This window comes from Gossypium hirsutum, chromosome A13, assembly GCF_007990345.1.
Source record: "Gossypium hirsutum isolate 1008001.06 chromosome A13, Gossypium_hirsutum_v2.1, whole genome shotgun sequence".
NCBI lineage: Eukaryota > Viridiplantae > Streptophyta > Magnoliopsida > Malvales > Malvaceae > Gossypium > Gossypium hirsutum.
Genome location: NC_053436.1, coordinates 93,857,858 through 93,878,530, shown reverse-complemented (window position 1 = coordinate 93,878,530; position 20,673 = coordinate 93,857,858). Strand labels below are relative to the sequence as shown.

At 34.1% G+C, this 20,673-nt stretch overlaps 1 protein-coding gene and 1 pseudogene across 1 annotated transcript; one reads left to right on the top strand and one right to left on the bottom strand.

Annotated features, from left to right (window-relative positions):
* The first annotated feature begins 14,096 nt into the window (after positions 1 to 14,096).
* On the top strand, positions 14,097 to 17,020 carry LOC107895228 (uncharacterized; annotated as a pseudogene).
* A 246-nt stretch (positions 17,021 to 17,266) lies between these two features.
* Positions 17,267 to 19,944, bottom strand: LOC107895226 (probable inactive receptor kinase At2g26730). Its single transcript, XM_016820505.2, has 2 exons — positions 18,205 to 19,944; positions 17,267 to 18,079 (listed from the first exon to the last, which is right to left on the bottom strand). The coding sequence occupies exons 1-2, from the start codon at positions 19,346 to 19,348 to the stop codon at positions 17,430 to 17,432; spliced, it is 1,794 nt and encodes a 597-aa protein (XP_016675994.1). The 5' UTR covers positions 19,349 to 19,944; the 3' UTR covers positions 17,267 to 17,429.
* Positions 19,945 to 20,673: the final 729 nt, after the last annotated feature.

Below are 20,673 nucleotides of genomic sequence, written 5' to 3'. Positions count from 1 at the left end.
TCATTTACCTACTTTATTTCTAAAATGGGAGGCAGCATATGCTGGGCAGATTATGGGCGAACATGTTTGGTGCAAGGATGTAAAGAAAGTAATTAGATGAAATACAATGAGAGTGAACACTATGTATGTAATGTGTCATTCACATTAGAACCTACAATTTTTGGTCATGGTGTACGCTAAGCCCAACAAGGACATGTTAGGGGCATCATATCTTGTCGACCTACTAGAAGGGACTTGTGATTGTGGGAGAATCCAGATACTTCAATTCTCATGCGTACATATAATTGTCGCATATGCGAATGTACGAATTCAGTACACGCCCTATATAAGTTACGTGTATAGAATGGAATGCATACACATTGTATGAAGACCTGACCGACCCATTCGAAATGAGAGTATGTGGTCGACAGTGTCCAGCACGCCATTTGAGTTGGCCCTGAACACTAACTTGCATCGTGTCCTAAAAAGTTTCCCGAATTCCATTCAAATACACACCAATTTGGGTATTCGGGAGAGAGACAATCAACAGAGGTTATGTAGGTACTTAGAAACCTAGGACATACGAATGCAACATGTTCTGTGTTCAGGGGTACATTGGGGACTCAACGTCACTAACATTCATTTTTTTGTATGATAAAAGATTGATTATAATGCTTCTTTTTTCTTGTGTAAATTTTATTAACTTGCATTTCAACTGTATTTTCCACCGTCCACTAACATTTACATAGTTTAGTAATTGTTATTTTAAGCACATCTTTAGGTACCAATTACAATTTCTCAGGGGCTTGTACTTTTTTCCATTTTTAAGAGTTACTCTCTGTACCTTTATTAATCATTAGTTTGTTAAAGGTGCCTATCCAAAGTTACATATTTCATATCAAATATTAAATATATGGAAATTTACGTATAATTTGCATTAGAATTTAACAAAGACAAATATAAGTTGCAATAGAAATATAAAAATGAATTATTGTTTCTTTATCGATGTCATCTATATTTATATCACAATAAATAAATAAATCATTAGCGTCGTCGGGCCGAATGTGTGCCGTAGAGTGATGGTTAATGGTTGTACGTAGGATTTCTATGCACAACTAGTGGTGTCAGCTTTCCTATTGGATCATGACCAACATCCTCATATTCCTCGTCTTCATCTCCACTCTTGTGCATATCTTTGGATGCATTGTCTCCACCCTTAGCCTCGTCTTCGTCTCCATTGCCTTCATCTGTGCTTGAGTGCAATGCCATCCTAGCCTCCCATCGTGTGTCCACCACTCCACGAGAAGGTGATTGCACTGATGACCCACCTCGATAAAATAATGACACGATGGCTGCTTGTGACATTATCGGCGAATAACTATAGATGTCACAAAATCTAGATATGTTGGTGTTGACTCAGCTATTGATGATAACATCGGTATCACCATCAGTGTCATCATAGATGGCTATACTTATGTTGATATTTGGGTTGACATTTGTATCGGCATTGACGTCGGCATTGATGTCAGCATCGACGTCAGCATGGGAGCAAAGAATGCTGGGGACGGAGGTGCCTTGAAATATGTACCTGCGAGAGGGGTAGAGGTAGGTTGCTGCGGTGGTGCATAGTGTTGTGCTTGTGAAAAATAACATGGGTTTAGTGAAATGAATAGGAATAAGTGGAGTGAAGTGATAGGGAATTAGCGTAGACATCGGTGGCGCATGTTGGGTCGGAGTCGATGACGAACCCATCGTGGCACCTCTTCCGGACCTACGTTGTTAGGGCACTCGTTGTTGCCTCTTTTGACAAACTTCCCTACTCCTCACCTCTATCGATAGCGGATACGAGTTGTCGGTGACTCTAAAATAGAGCATGTACTCCAAATAGCAGCCATGTCTGATGAGAAAATTGATTCGTGAATGGGTAAGAATTTCGTCCTACGATCTCAAATGTCGATGTACTCATTGTGGTAATCTTGCCAATTCTCGTTGTTCTTCCCCCTGACCGGCTATGTCAGTTGCATTAAAACAACTAATTTATGAAACAATTTTTAAAGCCTGGTTTTATTGCAAGTATGCAAGTCAGCTGTAATATTTATAGTGTTACAATGAAATACTAAAGTATTCTAAGGATCGAACCAGAGGAAGAGGCGATTGAGCGATAAGTAGCAAACACAATAGAGACTAAGTAAATACTAATATGATTTTATATTACGGTGATTCATAAAAGATAATTTTGTAAGAAAATTAAATATTCTAATTTAGGGACTAAATTGCAAGAAATGTAAACTAGTGGGACTATATAGAAAATGACTAATGGGGATTGGTTGACTTCGATGTGATTCACCAAACCTCGGACTCGGGGCATAAATCACGTAAATTACCAAGTGACTCAATTTTATCTTCCGATCTCAATTTTACCGACTTAGACAAATTAGGTCTTCTGATTTATCTTCCAATCTCGCCGGTTAATCCGGGACTGTTGAACATGTACGTGACAAGATTACCCTCCGGTCTTAATATTCTCTTAGGGGCGTCACTATTAAGTTATTAGTTCTATTCAAATTAGTCCAATTTGTTACGATTTAGTCTTTTGCCCCAAATATTTTAGTTTATCCACATCTCCATCAACCAATCTCCTTAAAGAGTTAGCTACACATGCTCAAAGTCAAGAAAATAAACATAATAATGGAAAACAAAGTAGCCATAAAAGTAAAACTTGAGAAAAATGTGAAAGTTAAGATTTTTATACAAGAAAACTTAAATAACATGAAACCAAAAGCATTTAACAAAGAAATCAAATGCAAGAAACATAAAAAGAACAAAATTTAACCTATTTGTAGTGAAATAAACTGAAATACATTAAACTAGAGCTTAAAAAGTCTTGAAAGTAAGATTAGGGACTGAAAAATGTAAGTAAACCTTAGCTACAGTGTTAACTAACTTAACTAACATAAAGAACATCAAGAAAAAAAAAGTAATTGCTGAAAAATAAACTTTAATCTAAGGTAGAAAAAGAGAAAAATAAAAATGCTAGAAAAGTGCAGAGAAAAACTAAAGAAAACCTAGAGAAAACTAAACCTAAAACTAAGCTATAATGTGTCTCTCTCCTTCTTAGCAATTTTTGGCTATTTTGAAGGATGTTGTGATGACTTTTTTATGCCAAAATTGGCCCTAAACGAGCCTTGTGTGATTGGTGGATTGAGTAAACAAATGTTGCCCTTTTTGTCCAAGTTTGTTCCTCTGACAAAGGAGATACGGCGATACCCAGAAGAAGATATCGCGATATCTCAGGCAGTGATGAACTTGGGAGTCTTCCTTGAGAGGTGGATATTGCGATACCCAAAGAGGATGTCGTAATGCAACTGATGGGTCTTCTTGGTTTTCTATACTGTAAGAGGTTTCGTAATTCCAAGGGTTAGATATCACGATATCCTTTCCCTAGATGCCATTCTCACTCATTTTTAACTCTGACACGTCTATGCATCATTCAAACACACGTTAGACCTCCCAATGGCACTTTCAGCCTATTTGGGTAAAAAATAGACAAGAATGAGATATTTTCACTTATTACCCAAAAAATATAAAAATAACGAAAAACTAAGCTAAAAACTCCATTTTCTCGACATAAAGATCCTTAAGTGTGTCAAAAAGCCTAATTTTCCACATCAATTTGTGGCAAATCACCTTCGCAGATCCAACTTGTGCAGTGCTTCCATATCTCGCAGTGGCGGCAGAATTTGTTGCCTCCACCCAAACTATTGCATCAATCAATCCAATTCATGCATTTCCACCGTTGCATACACTATCAACGACACCTTCACATCCCACATACTTTGATTAGTCAAAAATTTCCATCGGAACACAGTCTATGATATCTGGCTTGACGTATGACATCTATTTAAATTGTAGTGCACAATTGTAAATTTTGTTATGTACCGAATTTTATTTTACAAATTATTGTGTAATTATAATGAGTTTGAAAAATTAAGTAACTAACCATGGTTTTACCTATACAAGGGATATGTTAATTCAAACATAAAATAAATAAACAACATTTACTATACAAACTACATATTTATTAGGAAATGATTTTTACTTTGTCACCAATGGGAACATATATGGGTTGTTCACTTAGGACATAGAAATGGCAGTCGCCACCAGACCCACAATTGCAGTAGGAGCAAGCAACCATCAGTTGACATCTTATCTGATTCCATCACTCGACACAACTCCAGATACAATGTGGCCAACACGGCTGATCCCTAAATTATTCGTTCACTTTCTTTGAAGTCAATTAGGTATAGTAGCCATCTTATATGTACCAAATTTTGAGATTTATCGGGCATTAGAATGCCCCCGATTAACCTTAGGATGAATACTCATGTGTATTGTTCTTTGGCAACGTCGAGCGTGTTCGGAAGAAGATCTTTGAAATTGGTTTTCAACCATTTCATATCTATCCGACCACCGTAAAATTTATTAGACACCTTCCCCCAAAATACCTTGCAAATGTACTCTTTATCGGGAATGATCGTTGACCTTGTGACGACTAGCCCATCCATTGGTAAATCGAGTTATAAAGCTATGTCCTCAAGTGTGATTGTACAATTGCCGCATAGAAGATAGAAAGTGTGTGTCTCGGGCCTCATCTTTCCACCAACGCGTTGATGAGTGTAGGAACGAGTTTGCAACCGCCGAGCATAGGGGATGCATGCAAGAATCTCGTGTCTTACAAGTAATGACGAATTTCAGTATCTAGGCTCTTTGACATGTTATGTATGAACCCTGCCAAAACACGATCATCCGCATATTTATATTGAAAAAAATTGATCTAAAATATTGTCAAGAATAAAATAATTTAAATTTTATTCAATTGAAAATAAAAAATTTTAAATTTTCGTCTTACTATTATCACTTGAGCGGCGGAAATGTGTTTGTCATTAAAACGAATTAAAGAAGTTTTTATTCGTGAAAATTTAATCGAAACGAATAATATACGAAATAATTAAATAAAACTATAATATTTTTAAACAAACGTATCAAAAAACTTAGAACAAAATTTGAGAAAATTGAGAGAGTTAAGAGTTTAGAAAGAATTGAGAGAGTTAGATTTGAGTGAAAAGAGTGAAAACTGGTATGGTATTTATAGAAAAAAATTACCATTGGGCCCGTGCGCGTTTTTCTATCAACTTACATTAAATGCGCTTAGTTGAACACGCTTTCATTCTCTCTTGAAAAATGATTTATTCCCTTGAATTAAAAAAAAAAGTCTAAAAGGCCTCTTGTAAATACTCATTTTGGTTACTAATGCTTCCATAAATGCTAGTGCCAAGAAATATCATTTTTCGTAACAACACTATCTAGTGCTCCTTAATTAACATGAAGTGCTTCTTGGCAATTAACACAAATTATTTAAAGTCAGAAAGAGATACAACTAAGCAAAAAGTTGTAGAGCTAATGTTGGAAATTGGTAGGATTTTTATGTTCACTCCACTATTAAAATGTTCAACCGAGAGCTTAAATGTGAACATTGTTAAGAAGTTTGCTTTTTAAGCTTTCCTTTTTGGTTAAACAGATATATGCTCAAGTGTAAAGTTGAAAATTTTTTCGAGGGAAAAATTTGAATTATAAATTTTATGAGAGTTAGCAAGTAATTTTATTGTTGTTGTGTTAACATAAATTTTATAATTTCTCAAGGGATTAAGTTATAAAATTTCTATCTTTGGAAGGGCCAAAATTGAATTTAAATATTAGAAAAGGTCAAAATGCATTTTTACCATTAGATAAATTTTTTTTTTAATTTTTGAAGGGATTAAAGGAACAAATTTTTATTTGAGTGCCTTATTGCCACCCTAATTACAAATACATATTTGAAAAAAATATTAGATTTTAAGGTTTTAATTTTAATCAAAAGAAATATTTTAATATTTTGGGTTTATATTTGACATATTAATAGAATTATGCATTTAAATTTCAATGACACCCTAATTTTAAGATGGCCTTAGGCAATAAGGCGAGGTTTTCTTAAACCTCCTGTCGTAATTGATCCTAATTTTATTTAAAATAGGGTAAATTATATTTATGGTCACTTTTATTTACTTCAGGCAATATTTTAGTCATTGAATTGTTAATTATCGTTAACGGTGTGACAGTAAGCTGACGTAGCACATTAAATCATCATTTTAAAAAAAAAATTAGGTTAAATTATACAATTGGCCCTCATATTTTTTTCGTTTTGAGTAATTTAATTTTTTTATATTCTTTTAACTTTCTTTTTTCTTTTTTTATTTTTCAGTCTCTTTTGCTTCTCCCTCTATTTTCCTATTTTCTCCATTTATTTTAATGTATTATGAAGTTGAATTGATAGTGAAAATAGAAGTAAGAAGTCAAAAGCCATCATTACCTATAATCAAAACCCATAAACTCATATCGTCTGCTAACTATCAAAATCCTCCACCACCACCCATCATCTTTATTTTATCCACTAAAACCTTCACCACTATCATAACCTTATTCATGACAAACCCAAAAATATCATCCTCTCACCAAATAAACCCACATTCAAATCAATCAAAAATTTAAGTAAACAAAAATTAATAAGCCCTAAAAATCACAGAGAACTAAAGATTAGACAATGATCATTGATGGATGAGCACATATTAGAAAATTGAGTTGATCTAATGGCCTGTGACAAATATTTGATCTCGGGTAGTCCAAAAGTTAAGGATTTTTTTTAGATGTTTTTGAAAGGAGGTCATGATAATGGTGAAGGTGTTAGTGGATGAAATGAAGACAATGGATGTTGGTGCAGGATTTTGATAGTTAGCAGATGGTATGGGTTTTGGTTATAGGCAATGATGGCTCTCAACTTCCTATTCATTTTTCACTGCCAATTCGACTTCCTAATATATTAAAAGAAATGAAGAAGGTAGGAAAACAAAGGGAGAAACAGAAGAGAATGAAAAATAAAGAAAAAAAAAGAACATAAAAGAAAACAAATTAAATTGTTCAAAATGAAAAAAATAATGAAGATTAGTTGTATAATTTAATCTAAAATTTTATTTAAAATGATCATTTGTATAAGATCAGTTCTTTTTATAGGATCACAGGCCTCTTTATTAGTTCCTATTTGTGGTGCATAATTTTTTGGAATGTAGGCAGTGGTTATGATCGATTCGATAGAAAGGAGGGAATAGTATGTATTTTTCGTTGGGGTTTTCTTGGAAAAAATCGTTGCATCTTTCTACAATTCCTTATGAAAGATATTCAGTCTATCAGAATAGAAGTTAAAGAGGGTATTTATGCTCATCATTTCCTTTATATGGAAATCAGAGGCCAGGGGGCTGCTCCCTTACGTATTGATGAGAATTTGACTCCGCGCGAAATTGAACAAAAAGCTGTTAAATTGGCCTATTTTTTGTGTGTACTGATAGAAATATTTTGAAATGAATTGTAGAATAAAAGCTTTCTCACTGGAAGGAAAAAGTTCAATCCAAGAATCCTCTTTTTTCTATAGCAGAACTAAACTTAAGTTTCTTCAGAATGCCCATTCAACTTCCTGTTACCCCATTAACAACAATTAATGGCTTAGTGACTAAAATATTACAACACGGTAACATAAGTGACTAAAACATAAAATTTGAAACATAAATGACTAAAATGTAACCTTAGGTAAACAAAAGTGACCATGAATATAGTTTACCTTTTAAAATATAACACTTCACCCTATAAAAAATTACTTAACCCTAACCGAACCTAAAATATTGCATAAGTTTTTATATCATATTAATTCTTATAAGAATAAATAAAATATTTATTATAAAATATTATAAAAATATATAAAAAAATTAGTCAAAATATTAGAAAGTTTTAAAAATGTTAAAAAATGAGAATAACTTATATTAGGATCATCCTAAAAAATATAATTTTTAGACACCAATAAAATAGTGCCACATCATTAAATTTTAAAGATAACAAAGTATTATTATACGAGAATAACTTATATTAGGATTATCTTAAAAAAACATTTTTTTAGACACTAATAAAATAGAGTCACGTAATTAAATTTTAAAGATAACAAAGTATTATTGTACACCCATCTATATCTACTATCTTCTCCAACTTAATTTAACTTTAATTAAATTACTTAAAATAATTAATTTTTTAAATTACAAACAAACATATTTTCTTCTTTTACAATTTTTAATCATTTTGGTTTTTTTCCAAAAGTTAATATTTATTATTAGGACATCCGTGAGTTGGGCCAAGCAATTTGATTTAGCTGACAACAACAGGTCATCAAGAAAGATCGTTAATGTGTCTAACCTTCCTCTATTAGGTGACTGGATTTTTTACAGCCTGATGGATTTGTTAAAGTTGTTGCAAGTTTTGCTGGTGGTGGTGGTGTAGTTCAAAATCAATTTGGAGATTGGATCTTCGGGTTCAACCATTATTTAGGGTATTGTTTAGTTTTTGATGCAGAGCTTTAGGGTATTATTAATAGACTGACTCTCCTTAAAGATGGGGGTTTAATAAGGTTTTGATCCATACAGACAATCTTGAGGTGGCTAACGCTTTCCAAGATAGGCATTTGGTAGAGCAGCATCAACTTTAATGAGAAGGTATTATCATGTATCACAGACTTTGGATCGATGGAATACTAGACACATCTCAAGAGAGGAATATCAAGTGGCTGACTGCATTGCTAAGATGGCTCTCAAAATGAAAACTGAAGTGCAATCTTTAAAGACACCCTTGAACAACTTAGAACTATTTTATGTGTTGATAAACTTAACGGTTTTCTAGCTTTTGATGATTTAAGTTAATTTTCTTTTGCATTGTATTTCTCACAAAAAAAGAGAGATTATTTTAAGTAATTTAATTAAAGTTAAATTAAGTTGGAGAAGATAGTAGATATAGATGGGTTTTTTATTTAAATAATACAAAAAATAAAATTAATAACTAAAATAGTATGCCCATAAGATTATTTTCCAAAATGGTATAGTTTTTATTGATGCTGCCTGTCAGATTGGCGTCACCAGACTACAATAGCCGGCACTGGTGTAGCACCCCAAACCCGGCCCAGAAGTTATGGCCGGATCCGACATGCCACATCAAAAATGTTAAAAAAAAATTTCCATTCTAAGTCCAGAAAATCGTACTTGATGTTCAAAAGATTAATTCATTAAAGGTTAAAGTGAATGGAAGATGTGCACCAGGTAGGAAACCGGAAAAGAGGTGGTGAGTCCATCGGACTGCTTAAGTACCAATCTCCCTTCGGATCCAATCCTAGACATGCATACCGCCATTGCCACACCTTAACGTCATGGATATTTCTAGGAAACCGATTTGATTAAGTCATTTTTAAGAAAAGTGATTAATTTTGGAAAATACTTTCATTGCGAAAGCTTTGCTTGTTGTCGTGTTATTTTGAAATCAATTGTTTTTTTTGAAAACGCGCCCTAAAGCTATCCAATTTCAACAGTTAAAATAAGTATTACCTATCTTAATAATACATATTAAAACCATCAAAAATAATTAAGCGGCCTTATTACATTTAAAAGCCCCAAAACTTCAAACGTAAATAAAAGGATGTCCAGTTCACCAGAAGAAAATCAAACTTTCAGAACGGGTGGCCACTCCGAATTCCCTCACAACTCCAAGCCCACTATGGTTGGGGATTTCCTGCGTGGATGAAAATAAAAGGGGTGAGTTTGGGGAAACTCAGTGTCTAAGGAAAACCTATTCAAAGCCTAAGTCAGCTTAAGCCCATTGGGCCTAAGCCCATTCAGGTAACAGTGGTACTGGGCCAGAGCCCTTTTCAGATTACAATAAACTGGGCTTAGCCCCTTATTCAGATAACAGTATGGCCCATAGGCCCATTTGGAAATACATGCAACATCAATAACATATGCAAGCCCATTTGGGGAGACTACTCAACCCACTAACCACTACACTCCACCCGTACTAGCCATACACTCCATGTGGGGAATAGCTCAACCCACCCAGCCCAACACTCCACAGTTGCAGCCTTGCTGCTCAGTTAACAGTAAATTGAGGCAAAGCCTCCAGTATGTAGACAAGCCACTTTCAGTACTTCCTCCGTCAATATCCCAATCCCATGCATCAGATAATAACAACATGACATGCAGTAAATAACAACAGTCAAACATGCATTTAGGTCAATTTAACCCTAGGGGTATTTCGGTAATTTATCTACTAGGGGTAAAACTATAAATTTTCCACTTTTAAAGGTATTTCAGTAATTTATCTATTTTAGGGTTTTTCATGCATATTCCTACCTTTCACGTACTAACAGAATCACTACCGAGGGTTCTTACCGAATTGGGCCCGTTGGCCCATCATTCCAATTTTGGCCCATTAAGCCCAAAAATATCGATGGCACAGAAATCATGCACTTTGCAGTCCAAACATTGCAGCTTACCAAAAACATTAATCGATTTACCTCACGAGCATTCGCACACTCGCAAATCTACAAAATACCGGTTTTTGGCATTTCGGCTTTTCGGCTTTTGCCGATCTAGACTAAGAAAGAGGGTGTTAGTTACACACCTGTTTGTGACGATATGCTGACGAGATCCACACACGAACCGCCTACAATTGGATTACTAACACGTTAATCTAACTATTCAAATACAAACTACGTATTAACCCCTTACAATAATCAGCCAACCACACCTACAGATCATAGTAAGCTTATAAGAAAACAATAAGCAACTCATTAACAAATTTTTGTCAATGTTTACCACATAATCATAATTTCACTGCAAGCTGTCTTCCTGAGCAACAATCACTAAATAATTTATAACTGGAGCTACGAAACTCCAAATCAAGTTCCATTAATTTTCCTTGAAAATAGACTCATATATCTTCTATCCAAAAAATTTTCAGAATTTTTGGTTTAGCCAATCAATACCAGATTTTTCTCAAAGTTTCCCATGTTTCACTGTTTGACTAATCTGACCACTCTTCATTACGAATCAAATTTCTCATTGTACAAAATTCAAAATATGTTCTTGTTTATTTCATTAGAAACTAGACTCAATAAGCTTTAATTACATAATTTATTCAGCTTCTAATTCATCTCCCACAATTTATGGTGATTTTCCAAAGTCACGTTGCTGCTGCTGTCCCAAGCAGATTTATTACCAAATCACTCTTTCATACACCTATCTTGCATGCATGTTATTTAAACATGTATATCACCAATCAATCATCACATATCTATGATTTTTACTTAAGCATAATCTCCATTTCATCATTTTAAAGCACAACATGTTAGCCGATTTTTCCCTTTGGCATCTAAGGCACATGCATGCTCATTTGTTTGGCTCAACTTCACATATCTTCCATTTTTCATCAAAAGAACATGAAACAACAACCATTTCCTTCATTTTAATTCATGACCAAATGCTCACAATACAACTAAAAATCAAAATATACTTCAAAGTTAAGGTAGAATCAAGAAGAACTCATGAACCTCAAAATAGAAGCAAGGTACCAAGAACTTACCTTCAAGTTTCCTCCTCCTAATGACCGAATACTCAAGAGGTTTCTCCTCTCCTTTCTCTTCTCTAACTTTCAGCTATGATGAACAAAGATGGACAAAACTTTGTTCTTTTCACCCCTTTTTCTTTTAATAAAACTTCATATTTCATCAATTTAATTCTTTAATACAAAAGACATGAAATTCTTATCATGAAACATTTACCTAACTCATTATCATGGAACATTTACCTAACCTATTATCAATTTGTATCAATTTGTACCATAAATTATGAATATCAAGTGCACATTTTGTCTACAACAACATGATGGCTAGCCACTTCATGTAAAATGGGAGGTTTGTCATGCAAATCCTCCTATTTTGCACTCCTATTTATTTGGCCACTTCAATTTAGCCTATAGCATTTTCAAACATTTTCACATAGGTCCTATTTCATAATTTCACTCCTTTTTTCTTATGGAACAAAAATTAACTAAAATTACCGGGTTCTATCTTAAGCTTGGGCCTTCTAGAGGCCCACTAACATAATTAAACCTATGCCAACATTCACAGGATTCTCGAAAATTGGGGCGTTACAACTGGACTGAAATGTAATGGTCTAAAGTATTTAGGGACCTGTGATGGAATTTTTCCATTTTAGTATGCTTGCTGAAAAGAAAGGGAAAGGGTGCTGCCTAACAGAGTGGCGGCACTAAACTTTAAATAGGGCCAATTGCCTTTTAAGCCCTCTTTATTTATTATTTTCTTTTTATTCCCCTTCAACTCACTATATTATGTTTAAACAAACTCTTAATCTATTTTTGTAGTTAAATAAGCCCTTAACTTATGGTTTTTTCTCATAAAACCCCTTTATTTTAATATTAAATTAAATGTATATTTTGAATTTCAAGCTCTTATCTTAATTTTTTGTTGATGCAATAAAAATTATATACAACTTTAACATCAACATAAAACTAAAAAAGTAATAAAAAAATTCGAAAGAGTAGTTAAGAATATCATGTATATAAGCACTCTCAAGAAATTTAAAATTTTTATTTTTTATTTAATAAATTATTCTCCTCAAATTCACATAAACATAAGATGTGTATTAGTTTATATTTTTTAAATATGTTTACTTTAATATTAAAATATAGTGCTTTTATGAGTAAAAACCATAAGTTAAGGGTTTATTTAACTACAAAAATGAGTTAAGGGTTTGTTTAAACACATTATAGTGAGTTGAAGGGGAATAAAAAGAAAATAATAAATAAGGAGGGCTTAAAAGGCAATTAGTCCTATGTAAAGTGTGGTGCTGCCCACTCACCCTTTCCCTTCCTTTTCAATAGCCATACTAAAATGGAAAAATTATATTGCAGGTCCCTAAATACTTTAGACCATTACATTCAGTCCAGTGCCGCCTATTGTTGTCCGGTGATGCCAATCTGACAGGCGGCACCAATAAAAACTATACCATTTTGGTAAATAATCGTATGGGCATACTATTTTAGTTATTAATTTTATTTTTTGTATTATTTAGGTAAAAAACGCTATAGATGGGTATATAATAATACTTGTTATCTTTAAAATTTAATGATATAACACTATTTTATTGGTGGCTAAAAATTATGTTTTCATTATACAAATGTAAAAGTATAAATAAAGCTATATTTAGAATTTAGAAGCAATGAATTTTGTTTTCAGATTTAAATGAGTTTATAAATTCAACTTATATGTTAATTTTTTTTTTCAAATTTTTTGATATTTAATAAAATAAACCGAAACTAAATCAAGTTAATGTAGTTGAATCATATTATCTAACCAAAATCAAATCAAATTATAAAAAAAATTTAAATCGAATTGAATTGATGGTTCAACTCGGTTTGTGGATTAGGTTATATTTTTTTCTCGGCCCTGCCTGTAATAATCAGAACCCTCTGTGATTTACTTTTTGGTAAATTACACTAACAATCACTCAACTTTGGGGTAGCTGACAAAACAATCACTCAACTTTCGAAAAATAACAAAACATTAAAAGCCTAGTTGGGTTGGGCAGTAAAAGAAGAAGAAGAAGAAGTACAAAAAGAAGAAGAAGATGATGAAGAAGAAGAAGAAGAAGAAGAAGAAGAAGAAGAAAAGCTCTTTTTAGGTGCTTTCCAAACATCTTTTCATCTAGATTGTTGATTGATGAATGGATGATTGGATGATTGAAATAAGGTGGTGGTGGTTTTGAGGTCAACAATGGTGATACTAAAGATGGTTGTGGTGGAGGTATTGACGGCAAGATTCTTAGGATGAAGAAAAAGAAGTATAAACATATTAAGCTATTTACGTAAAAATAAAAAAAATATTAAGTCATTTATTAAAAACGAAAAAAAGAGGACGAAAAATAAATAGTCACTAACTTTGTCTTGTCAAATCTAGCAAGTTAACTAGTTAAGTCACGTGTCCTGCTAGATTTGTAACAGAAAAAATTAATAATTTATCACCTTTCAATAAAATTAAGAAGTGTATTATTATTTGTATTATTATTTTTTAAAAGTTAAAAGTGACTTTTCTCAGTTTTCTATTTAGTTTTATTTATTTGTTAATATTTTTTTAACACAATCTTTGTTCTGTTGTGCAAAGCAGTTCACTTGTTTTGAACTCCCCCGCTCTCTTCTTCACCCACATTGACACACACAAAACAAAGAAAAAAGAAGCTCAGTTCTTAACCCCAAAAAAGAAGTCCAAAAAGTTTTCCTGCATATTGGAACTGTGAATTGAGTCCAGATATCAGATTGGAGCCACAGATTACAACAGAAGTCTTTTTATTTTTCTTTTTTCTTTAAAGAAGTCATAAAGCCAGCGGCCAAGGTGAATACAATTCATATTTTTTTTCTTGTTTTTATTGCTTTGAACTGAGAACAAAGTTGGGAAAGTTTCATTAAGTTTTTGATTTTTTAATATATATATATTCCTTGGATTCCAGTTCCTATGAAGAAAAGTTCGTTGCTTTATCGGACTCTGAGCTTAACTGTTAATGGGTGTCAGTTCAGTTTCAAGCCTGGGTTATTTCTGGGTTATGCTTTGGAAGCTGTTTAGTGAAAGGGGTTTCAGCTTTTGGGCTTGTTGCTTTGTTAGTTTCTGGTTTCTGGGATTAGTATTGAAGGATTTTTTTTTTGCAAGTAAGGTCTACAAAGGTTTCAGATTGGGGGTTTACCTCTCAGCTATTTACATAATTTTTTAGAGGTGAGTGTGATTTCAAGTTGCCAACTTAACACACACATAAAAAAAAAAAATCTTTGACACTTTGGATACTGGATTTTAATAATCTTGGTTTCTTGTAGTAATTCAAGAGGTTAATAGCCCGGCTTCGATTTCAAATTCTCATGTACTAGGGTTTTTCTTGAAGAACTGAGGGTTTAGGTTTGAATCTTGATTTTGAACTTGTTTGTTAGTTTCAGCCTTGAGTTCTATTTGGCTAAATCCGAAAGCTTTCTCTTGGAATTAGTTTGGAGAAAATTAAAATATTCTATCTTTTGATCTCTGGCCACAGCTGTGCATGGGTCGGGTTGGAAGCCCAGTCTAGTCCAAAATGTGAGTTTAAAAATTTATTCAAGCTCAACTCGAAATAAAATTATTAAGCCTGAGCTCGGCCTGTCTCATATTAAATTTTTTTAAATTTATTTTATTAAATAAAAAATTTTAAAATATAATAAATTAAATACATTTAAAACATAAAAATAAATATTAAAATAAGAAACAAATAAAAAAATAAGACTAAAATAATTCTTAAAATAATACGCAAATTAAAAATATAATAAAAATAATTATATTAAAATTAAAAATGAAATGTAAATATAATTAAAAATAAAAATATATATATTTAGTATATAATTCGGGCTGAACTGGGCAGGGCCCGGGCTAAAAAAATTTTACCCGAGACCTGGCCCGTTTTTTAAACCGACCTTGTTTTTTTGCCCAAACTCATATTTCGGGCCTATATTTTTACCCGAACCTTCTCATTTTTCGGGCGCCCCCTCTATCTCCTCTGGGTGAAGCTGATTTCAAAAGGGTTATTTTGTTTTCCTCTGCCAGGTTAATTTTCTTGGTATTTTCATGGATTCTCCACAGTCAGTTGTCTCACCATTCAAAAGCTATGTTGTAGCTGAGTCTGAGCAGCAGCAGAAATCTGAACTTTTCACTAGGAACTCTGGTGGCTTATCAGATGGTTCTGAAGTTAACACAAAGGAAGCTGTCGTTGTTGAGGTTTATGTTTATCTGGCAAGAGACATAACATCTGCATTTACCACAACAGGATGTCTATGCTAAGCTTTGTCTCACCAGTGATCCTGAAAGCACAGTTTCCACCAAGATCATCAATGGTGGTGGGAGAGATCCGATGTTCAATGAAAACCTTCGCCTCAAAGTTCGAACCATTGATTCCTCTCTCAAATTCGAGATATTCATGATGAGTAGAGTTAGGAACTATCTTGAAGATCAGTTGCTGGGGCGTTGGTGCCACTGTCTAAAGTAATCCTCAAGAATGGAAAGCTAGAGAAAGAATTCTCTCTCTCTTCCACCGATCTGTTCCATTCACCTGCTGGTTTTGTCCAACTGTCTCTTGCATATGTTGGATAATCACCTGAAGTAATGGCCATTCCAACAATGCATACGGATTTAGTTGCAGAGAAGACCATGTAGGATTCAGAAATAAGTGAGTGTGAATTAGAGAAGATTGAGTTTCCAGATCCAAAAATTGTGAATGAAAACCAAATGATGGTTTCTGAGTATTTTGGGATCCCATGTTCCAGTTTAGAATCTGAAAGTTCTGGAAGCCTGGTCATCTCCAATGCTGAAAACCGAGTTAGTTTGGATATGGCTGTTAATGTAGTGGAAAGCTTCTCAACTGCTACAGTTAATTCCATTCCAGTTCCCAAGCTAGAGTCTCCTCCAAGCACTGTGTCAACTAATTGGGTCTCATCTCCATCAGGTGATGGTCCAGCTGCTTCGAAGACTTCTATGGAGGAGCACATTTCAACCCCAAAAAAGAAAACTGCTGATGCTAGAGACGCTGACAGTAGTTCCTCCAGGGCACGTAGTGATTCCATTGAAAAACCTTTTGTTTCTGTCAACATTGAGCCTGATCAGAAAGTGGTGCAGCAAGAGATAGTGGACATGTACATGAAAAGCATGCAGCAATTTACTGAGTCATTGGCTAAGATGAAACTACCTCTGGACATTGACAAAGGAGCAACCAATTTGGAGAATTCGAGTACTACAACTGATAAAAAAATACAGGCATCGAAAACCACAGGCTCTCGGGTGGTCTATGGAAGTAGGGCATTTTTCTAAGCCTCCTCTGATCAAAGGAAGACATACAGGTGACTTTAGATTTAATGGTGTGTAACATGTATCATTGTAATGTATTGTGTTTCTTTGTACATGGTTTAGATGAGTGGTAAAATCATGACTTGCACCGTTAACTAGCTTTGTACCATTGCAACTGCTGGTGTATATGGACCTTTTATAACATGTCTTTGTTACTACTGATTTCAACTGTTTCAATAATTGCAAATTACATTGCGTGTATGTAAACCATATCCAAATTATGCATGTTATCATCTACTGTAATAATTGGACCCACTTTCACATGGTGATTTCAGGCACATAAAAAGGGGGGGGGGGATGTGGTGGTGGTGATGGGGGACCATCCAAGATTTTGCTTTTGCCTGTTCTGCATAATTAGAATTCAAGATATCAGTGAACCTATATTCCTTCAACAAAATATTACAAACATGACACAAATACACGATCATATAATTTAGGCCACAAAATATTCAAGATAGATGGATTATTGAACTTAACATGGAGGGGCTTCTTCCTGCAAAATCGACAAAATGATAAAGATTGTTCTGGTGCTGAAGGGAGAATGGAATATAAGAACATACTGAAGGGTTTACTAACAATTTGATCCTGGAGTATCCCAAGTTTCAGATATGACAGTGTGAAGTATACAGCAATCTGGGTGGCCTGATTCCCAGGAAGACATCGAAGAAACCGAATGATCATCGTGTGCAAACAAAGCCTCATCGATTGTTTCTAGGACCTCTGATGTAGTTGGTCTATCTAGTGGTGAATAAGATGCACACTTCAGAGCAATATTTAGCAAAGGGAATGCCCACTGCAATGCGGTTTTAGTGACCTCCTTGTCAAAAACCTCTCCAGTCCATTCTTCCCTCACCATGGACTTCACCCACTTCGGAAGGTCTACTCCGGTTTTTTCCACTGTCTTACCAGTTAGTAATTCCAGTAGGATGACTCCAAAGCTGAAAACATCGCCTTTTTCCGATAAACTTTTCTCGGGTGCTGTATAACCATTGGAGAAAAGGGAATTCTTTTTGGGGTCTAAAAGCCTTGAAATCCCATATTCACTTATCAATGGTTCCATGCTTTCACCCAGCAATATGTTTGAGAGCTTTAGATTTCCATGAGGAATGATCTCGTCTGCATCATTTGGATTCTGATATATGAATGCCAAACCCCTTGCAAGTCCACTTGCTATTGTCAGTCGAAGTCTCCATGGAAATTCTCTTTTCCCTTCAATGTAGCCTGCAAGTTAACAAAAACAGTTTTTAAGAGAGTTTCAATGGGGTAACTATATAGACTAACATTCGAAGTCCGAAACTTTGATGACGAGATGACTGGCCTCATTGATCTTAAGTTTCTCGACATACCTTGTAGCAAGTTTAGGAGGCTTCGATTGTTCTGATACTTGTAGAACAGAAGCTTTTCTTCATTTGTACAATTGTAGCCAACAAGGGGTAGGATATTTCGATGCTTCAAGTTCCCGATTCGCGTCATTGTTTGGCTGAACTCTTCAAAAGACACTTGCAACTTCTTCAATCTTTTGACAGCATAAGTGGCATTGTTCTTAAGTATTACCTTGTAAAGGCTACTGCAAATGCCCTGGCTTTGTAAATCAGCCGAGGCTTCGAGGAGATCATCTAGTTTAAAGCTTTGATTGTCCTCAACAAAAAAAACTAGCTCTTGGTTTCTAACCTCTTGCTTCACTTCCTGTATAGCATTGATCGGAGAGAGTTTGAGCGGTGTTTCTTTAAGCACCTTTTGTGCTTCTTTCTCTTTCGCTATTTTATCAGCCCTCTTTCTCATATGGTATAAGAACACAAAGAGGAACCCAAAGCCAAGATATAAAGGGATCAAAACAACCAATAGATCGATGGAATTATCTTCACTGGAATCCTTTAAGGCACCTGCAGCGTGTTCATCCTTTCTTGTTGTGTTTAAATGACCATCACTTTGTAATGAAACTGGCTTCTTTAAATACTTATTAGAGTGGTCGAATTCCTTTCCAATAGATGGACCGATGTTGGTAAAATGATTGTTTGAGATGTCCAAACTCTTGAGATACTTCAACTTGGTTAGAGTGTGAGGAACTCTCCCACTTAACGAATTGCTGCTTAAGTTGAGATACCTCAGTCTAATGCAGTACGATATCGAGCTCGGTATCGTTCCGTGTATAAGATTCCTCGATAAGCTAAGAACTTGAAGCTTTCGAAGTTTGCAGAGGGCATCTGCATCTATTACACCACTAAGATTCAGATTTTCAAGCCTTATTTCTAATATTGAGGTAGCCTGCAGATTGCACTTCACACCATTAGGCTTATGCAAGCATGGATTCTGTGACAAGTGGTTCCATTGAATCCCAAGTTCGTTTTGTGGATCAACAGATCTAATGAAGCTAAAAAAGGATTTGGATTCATATAACTCACCTCCCATACAGGTTTTGATTAATGCAGAAACAACTGCAATGCATGTTAGCCTGTTGAGAAACAGATCAAACCCTCCCTTTCTCTGCATTTTTGGACAAAGTTTCTTCAAGTCAATGGAAACTTGGTTAAAAGTTACTTCAAAGGGATCATTGTTCCTTCCTCGTTTTTGATATATCTGAAAAAGGACATTTTTTTCTGTCTTAGTTTCCAAAGCTTCCTATTAAATTATACAAAAAAAATGTGGATGAACTTCGAGTAACTCGTCATCTTCAATGAGATGCTACACTCGTACTGGAATATTATTAAGCTATGTTACTCCTACTGTTCATTTTTTAAAAAGTATTCGTGCTCATGTGCATAACTATACAGGATACATATATTCACACCCAAGTCCGTGACCACTCCAATATCATGCTCGCAATATCAGTCTTGTTTTCAATTAAGCTGCAGACAAGAATCTAAAACTATTAGTTAGTGTGATTATTTTGGGTAAGGAAATCTGTGAGCAACATCATAATGAAGGAGTAAGTGATAAGATATTGGGACAAAACCTATGTTTGGCGGCTTCGAAGCTTTTCTTCGTTTTGGCCACATTCTGTTTTTTCTCACCATGACAACAAAATTACGTTGATAACCACAAAGCAACACTGAGTCAGCCGTACACAACCTAACTTTGAGTTTATCCACTTCTTACTGCTAAAACTCTAAAGTGAAGAAGTAGAAATAAAAGCAAATTACAAAAACTAGACCCTCCCCTCTAACGGAGAGGTCGCAAACAAACAACCTATAATTTTGATGTTGGACCAATTTGATTAAATGGTTAGTGCCTTAATTTTCCTCTCTACAAATGTGCCTAATATCTCATTGTTTAAAATGAGATAGTATTTGATGAATACTTCGAACCAATACAGAGTGAGAACCTTCAGAAGATCCCTCCTAAATAGCTATAACTGCTTCAAAACAATCAGATTAAATTAATCTAAATATAAATTATCTTATGAATTTCAAAATTTTTTAAAATGTGCCAACAATATAATTTTATTAAGATAAAATTTAAAACTATGGAAACTTTATTTCTACACCAAACCCTATCAAATTTATTTAAAATTTGCTCCCTCAAAAGTCCTACTAAAATTTCTTTATATGTTCTAATTTGATATTATTATAAGTAACTATAATGATTAGAGTTGAAAGAGTTTCAGATAGCGTATACTCTTTTAATGGGTTTATATAGATTGATCACTAAATTCACTCCAATAGAAAAAAAAAGTTGAAAGAGCTTTCAAACCACAAATTAGAAGCATAGTATCATAAAATTAAACTATGTTATTTAAATGAATTTAATTAGTATGGTTTCAACAATTATAGTTTCAAAAATTTAACGGTTTCGATTTGCTTAGAGTTTTTGGACTT

Bases quoted from the DNA above. Each gene is read 5' to 3' on its own strand.
- LOC107895226 (XM_016820505.2), bottom strand. From the start codon at position 19,348: ATGCAGAGAAAGGGAGGGTTTGATCTGTTTCTCAACAGGCTAACATGC. The intron at 18,080-18,204 runs GTATGTCGAGAA...GTTAACTTGCAG, and splicing joins CCTCCTAAACTTGCTACAAG to GCTACATTGAAGGGAAAAGA.